This window comes from Sycon ciliatum, chromosome 2, assembly GCF_964019385.1.
Source record: "Sycon ciliatum chromosome 2, ocSycCili1.1, whole genome shotgun sequence".
Classification (NCBI taxonomy): domain Eukaryota; kingdom Metazoa; phylum Porifera; class Calcarea; order Leucosolenida; family Sycettidae; genus Sycon; species Sycon ciliatum.
The window spans coordinates 48,927,620-48,940,249 of NC_088644.1; the positions used below are offsets into that span (position 1 = coordinate 48,927,620).

The following is a 12,630-nucleotide window of genomic DNA, read 5'->3' on the forward strand; positions in this document are numbered from 1 at the left end:
CCATACAGCATGCTGCTTCCACTTTACCAGCAGGTCTCCTCAGCCCTCAGCGGAGCTCAGAGTTACCAGCTGAACTGATCGCAATGAAGTCTACCGAGCAACAAAGAATTGTTTTATACCGGATCAAAACACTTTAAAAGTCAGAGTGCTGTAACTGCGATAAACACAGCGAGCTTTGCACGCCACCAGCACCATCTATCTATCTATCTATCCATCGATCTCTATCTCTCTCTCCGTTTTCTGTCTCTATCTCGTCAATGCCCTATCTAGACGTCTATCTACAACTGTGCTAACACTAACTCTCCGGGCAGCTAGCTATTTCCACCTGAGTCTTGGTCTCATCAGTGGAGTTCAGAGTGAACACTCCGCATCATGATCTATAACAGTAACCTGCGGCATCGCGCAACAGTACGTGCACTGTAACGTTAGCTGATTCTCACACCAGTAGATAGCTGAGTCGCGCCACAGCAGAAGAACTTGATCCTGACAAAACAATATGTACAATCATGAGTCCTGGTGGTGACAGTCAATTTTTCTTCAGACTTTTCCCGTTTGTCTCTTTCCCTCAAACCAGTTAATAATAATGTAATACTGGAATTTATGCTTCTGCACACCCATCCATCCCATCATGCCTTCCTTGGAAGATTAGGAATAGCAGTGGTTGTTTGTTGCAGCCTGAATATCTATCGGATTTATCCATTTCCGTCTTTGTAGAGTTTCCTACAGTCCTATCCTCTACCTGTTTATCTCTCACTTCACTCCACTAACTAGTGCATCGACTAGGTGCCATGCGCAAACTGATGGTGGTGGTGGTGGTGAGAAGGAGAGCTCCTTGTCAGAGTAACTTTGCATCATAGAGAGCCTGTGTGGGCAGGCGTGTATTAATGTACATGTACTTGTATTAATTTTACAGTAAAACCTGTCAAGGCGACCACTCGGATAAGGCGACCACCTGTCCTAGAACTTAGGCTAGAAGACCACTGCAACCAGGACCATCGACCAAGGGGTGCTATTTCCAGTCAATTGGCCCTGGATAAGGCGGCCACCTGGTTACAAAGACCACGTTTTGAAGGTCCCTTGGGCGGTCGCGTTAGACAGGTTTCACTGTACCGCCATATTGCCAGGTGCGTATTAACCACCATACTACATACTAGCACTGAGCAGGAATCAATCTTTCAGTGCATCTCTTTCACGTTTAAAAGTTCAGTGCATGGAGTAGTCCTGAAGTTGGCTGTTCCAACGAGGAACACACGCTTCTTGCCGAACTTGACACTTGACTGACTCACGACTGCCATCCGGAGCACACGAGAAGCACGGAACAACCAACTACATGTACATGTATGTTACTTCATGACTAACACCGCCCAAGTCGCAACTACTGTACTTCTAAATTTGTACATGTAGCAGCCGCACCAACACTGGCACGCGTAGATCTACACATCATCCAATAGGGAGCTGCTTCTCAGTACCTAAAATTCCTGGTCACCTGACATGGTCACCTGACCTGGTCACCTGACATGGTCACCTGACCTGGTCACCTGACATGGTCTTTTGGCCTCATACTGGTTACTACTGTATAAGTACAAATTTTCGTTTGGAATTAACTTTCGCTATATTCGTTAGGGGCACGAAATAACTAAAGTTTGTACATGTACCAAACTAAGGTTTTTTTCTGAACGTTGGGGGTGACAGACGTCGACCAAAAACGAAATTTAGTACGTAACAAGCCTGCTGGCAGAGTGAAATAACGAAAGATTTCGTGAACGAAAATGTGTACTGTCTCACACAGTAAGTGGAGTAAAACCTGTGCCTAACGACCACCCCTTGGGGTCGGAGAAAGCGGTCTTTTGGTGGCAGGTGGTCTTTAGTTACAGGTTTGCACCGCACAACCATTATGTGAGGCCGTCTGTGCCTGGCGAAGTGGCATGTAGTACCAGGCAGGCGCGTGCCCCGTATGGGTTCCTGGGTGCCCGGAACCCCCTTTTTTCGCTCAAAATGCAGGATTTTGCTTCATTTTTTGAAATTTTTCCCGGGGAGGCCCCCGGAACCCCCCCCCCTTGAAGGGCACCAGCGCACGCGCCTGCCAGGCTGGTCGCTCGTCACGGTGATCTTTAGGCTGCTCGCTCGTCACGGTGGTCTTTAGTCACAGGTTTTACTGTACCTAACATGTTGAACACCTCAATATTCTGAAATTGGAGTTTATAGTAGCCACACTGACGGCAATTATTTTAAAAGAACATACTGAAACCCGTGGTGGCAATGGTATTGCTGCTTCACCTGCTTCACCTGACTAGCCAGTTCCTTCCCCCAGACTCAAGTACCACTTTGACGTTTGGTATCCATGAACTAATACTTCGTTGAAAGAAAGAGACAGAAAGCCGGGAAGAATGCACTCGTCCAGAGACAATCTGATTCGCTTCTTCAAGAAAACGTGACGTTTGCCCGATTCAGGATTGACTGTTGCTCTGTGGCTGCAAATGATGAATCGTTGCTGGTCGGCAACAGCAGGGATCCGAAGAGAACCACCAAAGGATGCATCGAGATTACCTTCCTAAGGGTATGTAATGAAGATGGGTGCCGGGCCTGGCCCGAAAATTTGGATTTATTATTAATTTTCTGGAAAAATTTGTAGCCGAGAGACCGTTTTGGAGTAGTGGTGTATAACTGTGTGATGCATCTAGATTATGCCGTCAAAGCTGCTGCTGCTGGTGGTGGTTAGCCCTTTCCCAAAGGTGCTGTTTTAATTCACATTTAGTGCTTTTCGCATCCCTCAAAATATGCTGAAAAGTGCTCTTTTTTAAGTGAAAACAGGCAAAGGTGCTCTTTTTTCAGTGAAGCATAGCCATGCATATCCAACCAAATCCTGTATGAAAAATCAAAACAGCAACCAATCAGCAGGGTCTGCAAGAGAAGATGTCTCCTATGGTTCGGCCATGTTGTTCAGGAAGGTCCGGGCACAGCTTCCTATGGCGCGCTACCCATGGCCATCGACACGTCAAAGATCAAGCGTCCACGAGGACGACCTAGGCTTCGGTGGATTGATGTGGTGAAATCCGACATCTCCCCTCCCAGGCACACGCTCGAGGATTGCCTCAACACTGCACGGGACAAAAAGCTATGGCTGGACTTCATTGACAAATGTACATCGGTGTAAAAAAAATGGCATGTACTTGTCATGTGCTAGAACCTGTATATGGTTTTTTCGTATGCTATTCTTCCTGCTGCAATCTATTTCATGATGAAACAGTTGACAGATGCGTGGAACCCATTATTTGGGAGACATGCAACCTGTACTATTATTATTATTATTATAGCCATGATACATGTTCAGATATGAACTCAAGCTGAGAAATGAATACGCACTCTTCCATTTATGGGTCCACGAAAGACAAAACAGGAAGTAAAGTTTTAAAAAAACCCACTTTTTACAGCATTGTGACACCGGGTACAAGCTTCACCAACTTGTTGCCCCCCCCCCCCCCCAAAAAAGCGGCGTGCCAACTTCCAAGGCCCATCGAGCACTCAGAAACTGTGATCGCATGCATGACCAAACAGATTTTAGCACTTTTTCAGCTAAAAAAGCTCAAAAAGGGCGATATTCACAAAAAAAACGCAATAAGGGCGAAAGAAACGGGCTTTTCCAAAAAGGGCCAAAAAGGGCGAAAAAAGGGCGAGCACCTTTGGGAAAGGGCTAGTGATGGTGCTGATGCTGCTGCTGATGCTCAACAGGCTTTTTGTTTTGTTTGTTTTTTGTTTATTTATTTACGGATTCTCCAGAGGTAAATGGATACCTATCATGGGAGTCTCACCAAACCAATAAAATAATGAAAATAAAATTATATAGGCTATTCACTTCCTGTTGTCTTCTTGCGTTTGTACAAGCACATTATAGGCAAGAGTGCTCGATAATAGGGCAGCAGTCACTAAGGTCCGGCGGATTCTGCCGGCAGAAAAATTGGCAGAATTCGGTACTTTTTCTGGTAAGTTTCATGCATGTTTGGTATGTGGATAAAAAAATGGAGCGGAATTCGAGGAATTGCCCGCCATAAGGTTTGTATGGTTCTGCCAATTTCACTGCTTTTCGAGCAGAATCTGCCACCTTTTCGAGCAGAATCCGCCGGTCCCTAGCAGTCACTGAGTGAAAAAGAGGGATATCCGGCCGGCCGGGTCAGTACATGTACAATTACATGACTGTATGTGGACTGTGGAACCGAGCGGTTAGACGATCAGAGATACATGTACATGTAAGAAGTCATTATAACATGACTGTAGGTTCAACCTCAGCAGCAGCGCAGCTGGTGGCCCACACCCAGAGGATCATGACCAACTCTAGTCTGAGGTGGGTTACTTTAGAGGCGACGCGTTTTTGCAAGTATTTTTAGATCGCTGGGTACCGGGTGTGTACAATCATGTAGAGTCTACTTCAGAGTACATGTAATCATTTTTCAAGTAAACCCCTGGCAACTAGTACTTACCGTTACCGCGCCGGGGCATTGGATAGGGCTTGAAAGTCCTACGTCACGGGATCACGTGCAACATGAACTGGATCCACTACCCACTCGAGCTCTTGTGACCAGCTTTGAAAATAGTGGAGGAGACATATATTTCTTTCGATTTCGACCAGAAGCCTAGGCTGCTGTCTTCCCCCTGGCCCCCAGTTCTGCGTTTTGTTTGTTTTAGAATGTCTTTAGTACCGTTATCTAGCATCGCCACTTTTTTCAGTGGAGAACCAAGGCTGATCCAGCGTGGAGAAAATGCACACTCTTCGAACCGCGTGGAATCATTTCTGTTTCACCATGAGCTTGGGCACATTACTGCCAAGATCCACGCAAGCATGAAGGACAAGAGATATGATGTGGAGGTGAGCAACCTAGCACTAAGCAACTGTTGTGCCGTTCCTAGCTGCTTACAGTCTCTTCTATCGACCTGGACACCCTCACATCGTCTTTGAATATTTCTACTATTTTTATATTCAAATTTTTGTGTAGATCGAACTTGGTTCTGAAGGTGGCGTTGTACGCGCTTCGTGCACTTGTCCCAAAGGCCAAGGACGGTGCCACCACATGGCTGCAGCCCTTGTCTACGCGAACAAGAATGTGAGCAGCACGGACAGGGAATGTTCTTGGACTGTACGGAAGGGAACTAGTGAAACAAAGTAAGGATTTTTAAGCAAATTATTGTTGATTATTAGTTTTGTGAAAGTAGAAAACTGGTGCCTCCGATGTGACTGCAACACGTACATGTATTGGTTTCATGAAATTCTTTGCCTCGATGTTTAGCTTACAGGCAATCCAGCATGTGCGACAACCAGTTGGCAGGTGTTACTGTTACTGATGTGGAGGATGCTTATCAATATTAGCAAGAGTAGATAAACAAGAGTGTGCAACTCCGGATCTCTCCTGCACAATCTGCAGATACCGCGGCCCGCGGGCAGAATTTTTTGTTGACGTCACCTTTTTTTACAGAGCATGCGGATTTTGCCGCAGGGCAGTGTAAGAGCAGGTGCTGGGCACCGACCTTGTAATGTAAAACCTGGCCAAGTGCACGAGGCAAAACTTCCCAAAAGGCTCGCAGCGTGTCCGTCATAGAAAAGATTACGTCAACAAAAAATTGCGTCGTGGGCCAACCCATCCTCGAGTTGCACACTCTTGTTTATATACTTATTGATATTAGTATATGCACGTCCGCGTTTACGTCAACAGTAAGTCCACGTATTCGCATGTGCCAGAAGACAGGCAGACTCTTGATATTAGCAAGAGTATATAACCCCCAAGAGCGTGCAACTCATGATACCCTTTCTATGGGGTACGCCGACGGCGAAAACTCACGTCACGTGATGCAGTGTCGCAGTTGTATGTTTCCAGCCCGTTTTTAGCGAGCAACGGAGTAATAAAAAGCACTCTGTGTGTGTGTGTGTGTGTGCACGCATTTTATCTGCTTTGTAGGACTGTGGATGACATTTTCCCGAAGTCGAAGCCGTTTTGTGCCATTTCACGCCCTGTGGATAATGAGGACAGGGCATGGTTTCACCATCAGCTTGGGACACTTGACAGGTGGAAGGGTTTTCGTTGGCTGCTAGATCCCGAGGTGAAAGAAGCGGACAATTTGCCGACGGAGACGGTTGAAGGTATTACCCTGAGTCAAGGATTCCTGGAAGCAGAACACAAAGTCACCTATGTGTGTACCAGGCTATCCGTATCTGCTGCCCAAATTGTAGCCGTGGAAAAAGCAACACGTGGCCAAAACTCGAATGCTACTTGGTCGCTTCTACGCAAGGGCAGAATAACGGCATCCAACTTCGGCCCTGTGCTGAAGACTATCTCATCTGGCCGCCAGCCATCTAAATCTTTATTTACTCGCCTTCTTGGTCAGTATGATTTGTCTGGGCAAAAGGCCATCCAGTGGGGTCTCATGCACGAAAGTACGGCTGTTGCATGCTATGAGGAGTGTGAATATGTGTCTGTGAGATCCAGCGGCTTATGGCTTGCACCATGTGGCCTCATTGGTGGTTCCCCAGATGGCGTAGTTAGCGAAACAAAGCTCATCGAGGTCAAGTGTCCGTACTCGGCAAGATCGACATCTCTTGCAGCTATGGCGAAGGAAAAGACCTTCTTCTTGTCAGTGTCTTCTTCCTCTCCTGCTAACTTTTCCCTTGATTTGTCAACTGAATCTGGATGGAATTATTTCCATCAAATCCAAGGTAACTTATGTCTGACAGGTCGTGAAGTATGCGACCTTGTCGTGTGGACTCCGTTGGAGACGGTGATCATCCCAATTCGGGCTGACCCGACCTGGTCAGGAAATTTGGCTCGGATCGAGGAATTCTACAAAACCTTTTTCTTGCCTGTCTTTCTGGATGGTGGTGTGTAGTCAATCCTAGGATTGCAATGGCCTGTGTAACTCTTCCCTTCTATATCCAGCCATGTCTTTCTTTCCACCAAAACAGCGTACAGTAGAGTACAGTGAGAACATCTGTATGTTTGTTCTAAATTGAAGTTCTGCCACTGTGTGTGTAGGTGTGGCTGGGTGCATGTGTGTGTGTGCGTTTGTGTGTGATGCGTTGTGTATGGGTGTATAATTCTGTATGTGTGGGTGCATGTGCGTGTTCGTTTATGCATGAATATTGTAAGTGCATGATAAACAGCACCCCTCTTGCTTTAGTCACCTGTGCCATGGCTGCAATCATAACTCTACACCTTCCTCTTCCTTCAACACCACCTGAACATTCCACACAATTGCACCTACGAGCTGACAATTATATTATTACCGTAGCTATGCAAAAGACGTTACTTCAGTAACGTCTGATGCTAGCCAAGGTCATCACAGCTTTAACTTTGTGTTTGTTTGTTTGTGCCATCGGCATGCCTCGCGCTATCCCGTACCTGTGCCGTACCGTACCATCAAAGACAGCTGGCCACAATATTCAAATAGGGCTTTCAAATGCAAGATCATAACGTGAAGCAACTTGGAAGAATGAGTATGTATGCGATGTGTATCGGGGGAATGCATGCGATCGCCATAACACATGGCTGAAATGTTTATAGTTTCCAGAACTACATTTCTCGTCACAATCAGTGGGTCAAGATAATTTTGGCAAAACGCACCAAAAGGATAAACTACTGTTTTCGTGCCAATATACAGAGATGGCTATCTTTTATGTGCCCAACAAGCGTGGAAAGAAAATTCGCTGCAACTTTCATGTCAGCTGGGAGAATAGCGATTAGGGCACCACGCTCGCCATGGGCATGGCTGTCGAAGACTTGAGCATAACCAGATGGGAAAAATACCAGAAGAATGGTGTAGGGATTTTGAATTAAAGAGGCAGGAAGAACAGATTGGGAAAGAATAGCCTGATCCTTACACTTCTCTAACAACTTTGATAAACCTTCCTCATTTCGTGCACCAAAATCGGAACGAGGTGCCACCCGAAGTGGCTTGCCTGGTATGACATCAAGCGCATCATAAATGGCAAGGAGATTGTTCCCCAACTTGGCATCATCATACAGTCGATTGCCCTCTCTCATGCTGTTTACAAATCTCTTCGTGACTTCGGCAGATGACAATGGCTGTATGGGGTAGGGCACAGTCAGGTACTTCCAGGCCTGTAGACATGCAATGATGGTGCAGGCATTGCTCCATTGCCGCCCATCCATTCGAGACTGGCACATGTCATGTGGCAAATAATGCAATGTATCCAGGGAGACCCGTGAAACTGCGGCTGCAGCAGATGCTGACGGTGCTGCGGCAGATGCTGAGGGTGCTGCTGCTGCGGCTGACGGTGCTGCGGCAGATGCTGAGGGTGCTGCTGCTGCGGCTGACGGTACTGCGGCAGATGCTGCGGGTGCTGCTGCTGCGGCTGACGGTGCTGCAGCAGATGCTGACCGTGCTGCTGCTGCGGCTGACGGTGCTGCTGTTGCGCCTGATGCTGACGGTACTGCTGCTGCGGCAGATGCTGACGGTGCTGCTGCTGTGGCTAACGGGTCTGCAGCTGACAGGACTGCGAATAACTGATTCACCATGTCGGGTGTGATGGCTGATGCTGACGGTGCTGCTGCTGCGGCAGATGCTGACGGTACTGCTGCTGCGGCAGATGCTGACGGTACTGTGGCTGACGGTGCTGCGGCTGATGCTGACTGTACTGTGGCTGATGCTGACTGTACTTTGGCTGACGGTGCTGGTGCTGCGGCTAACGGGTCTGCAGCTGACAGGACTGCGAATAACTGATTCACCATGTCGGGTGTGATGGGCAGTTTCTGTGATGGCGTAGCAGCAGGGGTTTGCAGTGGTGTGAGAGTAGAGATATCGGTGTGCTCAGAAGTTTCTGATGCAGGATCAGCGCTGAGGTCACCAGCTTCAATCTCCTTCAGGAGAGGATTACAAAGATTAGTTAGCATTGCACAGACTTGGAAGATTTCGCTGGAGAAAGAACGGTATTGGTAGGGTATGTAGTCGAGAATGGCGAAGATCTTTATGCGTTGTATGGCTCGCTCCACATGGATCCGAGCTCTTGCGATGCGGGCAGTTACATTTGCTTGAGCAGCGGTAAACTGAGGAGTAGTGAGAAAAGGAGGAAGATTTAGAGAAACACCAGCCGGCATCAAGTCATGGATCAGGAATCCTTTATCGGCGAGTACCATGTCACCGGCTGTCAACTTTGACAGCACTCCACAGTGGCGAACGACTTCTTTGTCGCTGGTTGAACCTGGGTACAGAGGACTGACATAATTGACAACACCGTTCGGTGCGACACCCACAAGACCTTTGAATGTATTTTTATGTTTGTAGTGGGAATAGGTCCACGTCTGAGTGTCCATACGGCTTGGAATTGCAATTTCGACTTCAGTACAATCAAGTATTAAACGACAACTGGAGAACGTAGAGAAGCAGACGGGTAGAGAAGTCTTGTTTTTCGTGACGGACGGAAGTTGCGACGGGAGCATGCCTTGATAGAGTACAGTATGAAGGACAGAAAGCCATGTATGGAAGATATTAGATATAGTGGTGTGCGAAGTGCCGAAACGTAAGCCGAGGTCAGTCAGACTGAAGTTGCACCGCAACTTCATGAGGGTGATGAGGAGCTGGTCCTCCATTGGTACCAGCTCCACTCGCCAGCCCTGGTGATACTCTATCGGGAACCTCGTGCAAAGACGAAACAGGATACGAAAGTCGTCAGCAGACGGCAGGCCGGTGTAGTGCCGGACAAGTTCAGCTTTCCGGGAAATAAATTCGAAACAGAACTGGATTTCCACCTTCGCTTTTCGCTTTTCTAAGGCACTAACTTCAGCCTTCAGCTTATCATACTTCACTTCGAGAATTGACGTGTCGATGCGTTGGAAAAGTTCAAGCAGGCGTTGCATAGTAGTAGCTTCACGTTCAGCAGCTTCGCGTTCAGCAGCTTCACGTTCAGCTTCAAATGGGTCAGCTTCAGTTGGTTCGCTACCATCCTTGTCCGTATCATCAACAGCTAATGCCTTTACAGTCCGTTTCCTGCACAAAATAATGGAGAGACAGTGAGAAACAAAACAAAAATGAAAGATTGCCCGTCGATGGTTCACAGTGTTATGAAATACTGATCTGGTCCTCTACTAGAATTCACATAGCACACTTCATTTAGGGGGATGGCAAAACAAATTTAGAAATCGCTTCAGGAGAACATCAAGTTCAATATACAAATCTCTTACATTGACCTAGACTACATACCTTCTATGCATTGGTTCAGGGTCCTGAAAACCGAACGCCTTATCCTTATTTCGTGGAAATATAGTGGGGTCCTTCTTTTTATCTCCGTCTTTGAAATGACAGCTACATAGTCGAGAACTGGCATCTGGCTCCTTGTCTTGTCGCCTGCAAAGTACAGAGCAAACAATATCCAGGAGAGTTTAGCTAGCTGCTCAATAACTTGAAACAATAGTAAATAGTCACAATAGATTGCATCATAAAAAGCCACCTACATGATTGTATAAGGATTTGCACAGTCTTGCTCATGTACTCATTTGGTTTAGCTTAGCCTAGACGGCTATCATTGATTAAAAACAAAATCGTTCTGCCAAAAATATAAGTTAGCACGGCAGGGCATGATTTATCCCATATCGCATGGCAGTTTGCGACGCAGATGCGCCTACTTCGCATGGCAGTTTGCGACGCAGATACGCCTACTTGCGACTCAAGGTCAGGGTTGTGTAACGAAAATGTGCGATGCATGCCATGCATTGCGGTCGAAAGGTCGTGTGAAGTGTGTACCTGTACCCCACATGTTCTGAGCACTCGGTACGGTACTGACTCTGACAGTAGCACAAATACGTAGTCGACTGCACAGATTGTGGAGTCCACAGACTACATGTTACCAAGAGTACATAACCCCAGGGTTATGTACTCTTGATGTTACCAAGAGTATATAACCCCCCAAGAGTGTGCAACTCTGCACATGGAGTCTCCGACGGCGAAAACTCATATCACGTGTCTCTGATACGTTCGTACTACGTACAAACGAAGGATTGCGTGCGTGCAATCCGAATATCTGCCATGATTTGGCTGGGGATTTGCATACCCGCAGTGAGTTTCTGTCAGATATTTTTTTTATTACTCCGCTGCTCGCTAAAAACGGGCTGGAAACGTACAACTGCGACACTGCACGTGATGTGAGTTTTCGCCGTCGACGTACCCCATAGAAAGGGTATCAGGAGTTGCACACTCTTGGGGAGTTATATACTCTTGAGGTTACATTGTACACTGCACTGATCTTTCATTTATGCCATGCACTGTAACACACGTGAGTTGCTATGCATCTGATTCTGGGTTTGAGTAAATCATGCCCTGCAGGATATGAAAGAGAAAAATCTGAGGAAGAATTTATCACGCCGTAGATATTTACGCACATCCGTCACCAACCAAATGTTTGAAGACCTATGGGAACAACTACATGTAGGCTTCCCTGCAACTATGGGAAAATAAAAAATAATTGAAAAAATTACTTCCACTCGATCGAACAAAATACAAACTGTGAAAAAGCGTTACGCCATCCATCCGCCAGCAAAGCAAAACGCATTAGCAGACTTGGTAAGCATTTACTCATAGCGTGAATAGCACATCACGATAAAACTATCCAGGTACTGTACAGGCTGCCTACATATCCTTACCGACACATCTTCCTCCATATCTCTCTGCGCTCTGGATCCCTCGCCGGGAATCGGAAGAAGCTGCACTTGCGATCCTCTGTCCTGTGGTTGCATTCTGCTGCAAAACACTGCACCATGGTCATACGAAGCCGCCCTGCCGGGTCAAGAGTATACTAGGTATCGAAAATTGCTCCCACAGTTCTTCAAGTGGCCTCTTCTCAAAATGTCGCTTCTTTCTGCTTCGAAAAGTATGGGAAACAGCATCAAATCAGCTTGACGCGAGTGGATCCAAAAAGCGAAGTGGATCCAGTTTTGTTGCCAAGCGACGATTGACGTCATCACTTTCAAGCCCTATTGTCATGACATGGCAACCACACGTAAACGACGTGCTAATGAAAGGAGGGACGTCGCCTCCGCCATCGCCACCTATGCCGAGTGACAGACACCCCCACGAACACTGAGCACTGAGCACTGGCAGAGGACGGTCAGGGCCAATCCTTATTAACTGAACTAACCTGTACATGTATATGAAAGAAGAGAAGAAAATGAGGGGCGGTACAAGTCAAGAGATGGAAGAACAGACGTTACTAGAAGTAGTTAGTTTACTCTTCCCCAAGTTCTTCGGTCAGCTTGCACCACTGCCACTGTCTGGATATGTCTTTATAGTACTACAGGTGGAATCCTGATAATTCTTTCCAGAAACAATAAAAGTACACGTCTCCAATACTAGTACAGTCTCCTGTAGTAGTACAGGTCTACAGGTCAGGTTTCACTTGAAAACACCGCCATTCCGGCAACAGGCTCTCAGCTGCACCAAATAAATAACTTTGCCAATATTTCGCCCATTGGGCATCAGCTGAGAGCCTGTTGCCGGAATGGCGGTGTTTTCAAGTGCAAGGAATACGCAGCAATGGAGTTTGGGAATTCTGAAGAAACGTACTGTACATTTATTGGGGAAAATACGGTAAGTGGAATCTGTGGGACTTCGAATTAACCGGACATATGCATACCCAGT

At 46.9% G+C, this 12,630-nt stretch overlaps 3 protein-coding genes across 3 annotated transcripts in view; 2 read left to right on the forward strand and 1 right to left on the reverse strand.

Moving 5' to 3' along the window:
* The window catches only part of LOC135810320 (uncharacterized), a 21,629-nt gene extending 20,828 nt beyond the window's left edge, over positions 1 to 801 (forward strand). Inside the window, exon 6 of the mRNA XM_065323805.1 lies at positions 1 to 801. This exon is cut by the window's left edge and continues 379 nt beyond it. The gene's annotated coding sequence lies outside the window, so the exon portion shown is untranslated.
* A 3,698-nt stretch (positions 802 to 4,499) lies between these two features.
* Positions 4,500 to 6,995, forward strand: LOC135810323 (uncharacterized). Its single transcript, XM_065323809.1, has 3 exons — positions 4,500 to 4,861; positions 4,989 to 5,155; positions 5,946 to 6,995. Exons 1-3 carry the CDS (start codon positions 4,682 to 4,684, stop codon positions 6,868 to 6,870), a joined length of 1,272 nt encoding a protein of 423 aa, XP_065179881.1. The 5' UTR covers positions 4,500 to 4,681; the 3' UTR covers positions 6,871 to 6,995.
* Positions 6,996 to 7,415: 420 nt separating this feature from the next.
* LOC135810322 (uncharacterized) lies at positions 7,416 to 11,969 on the reverse strand. Its single transcript, XM_065323807.1, has 3 exons — positions 11,637 to 11,969; positions 10,201 to 10,344; positions 7,416 to 9,987 (listed from the first exon to the last, which is right to left on the reverse strand). Exons 1-3 carry the CDS (start codon positions 11,756 to 11,758, stop codon positions 7,617 to 7,619), a joined length of 2,637 nt encoding a protein of 878 aa, XP_065179879.1. The 5' UTR covers positions 11,759 to 11,969; the 3' UTR covers positions 7,416 to 7,616.
* Between the last annotated feature and the right edge of the window lie 661 nt (positions 11,970 to 12,630).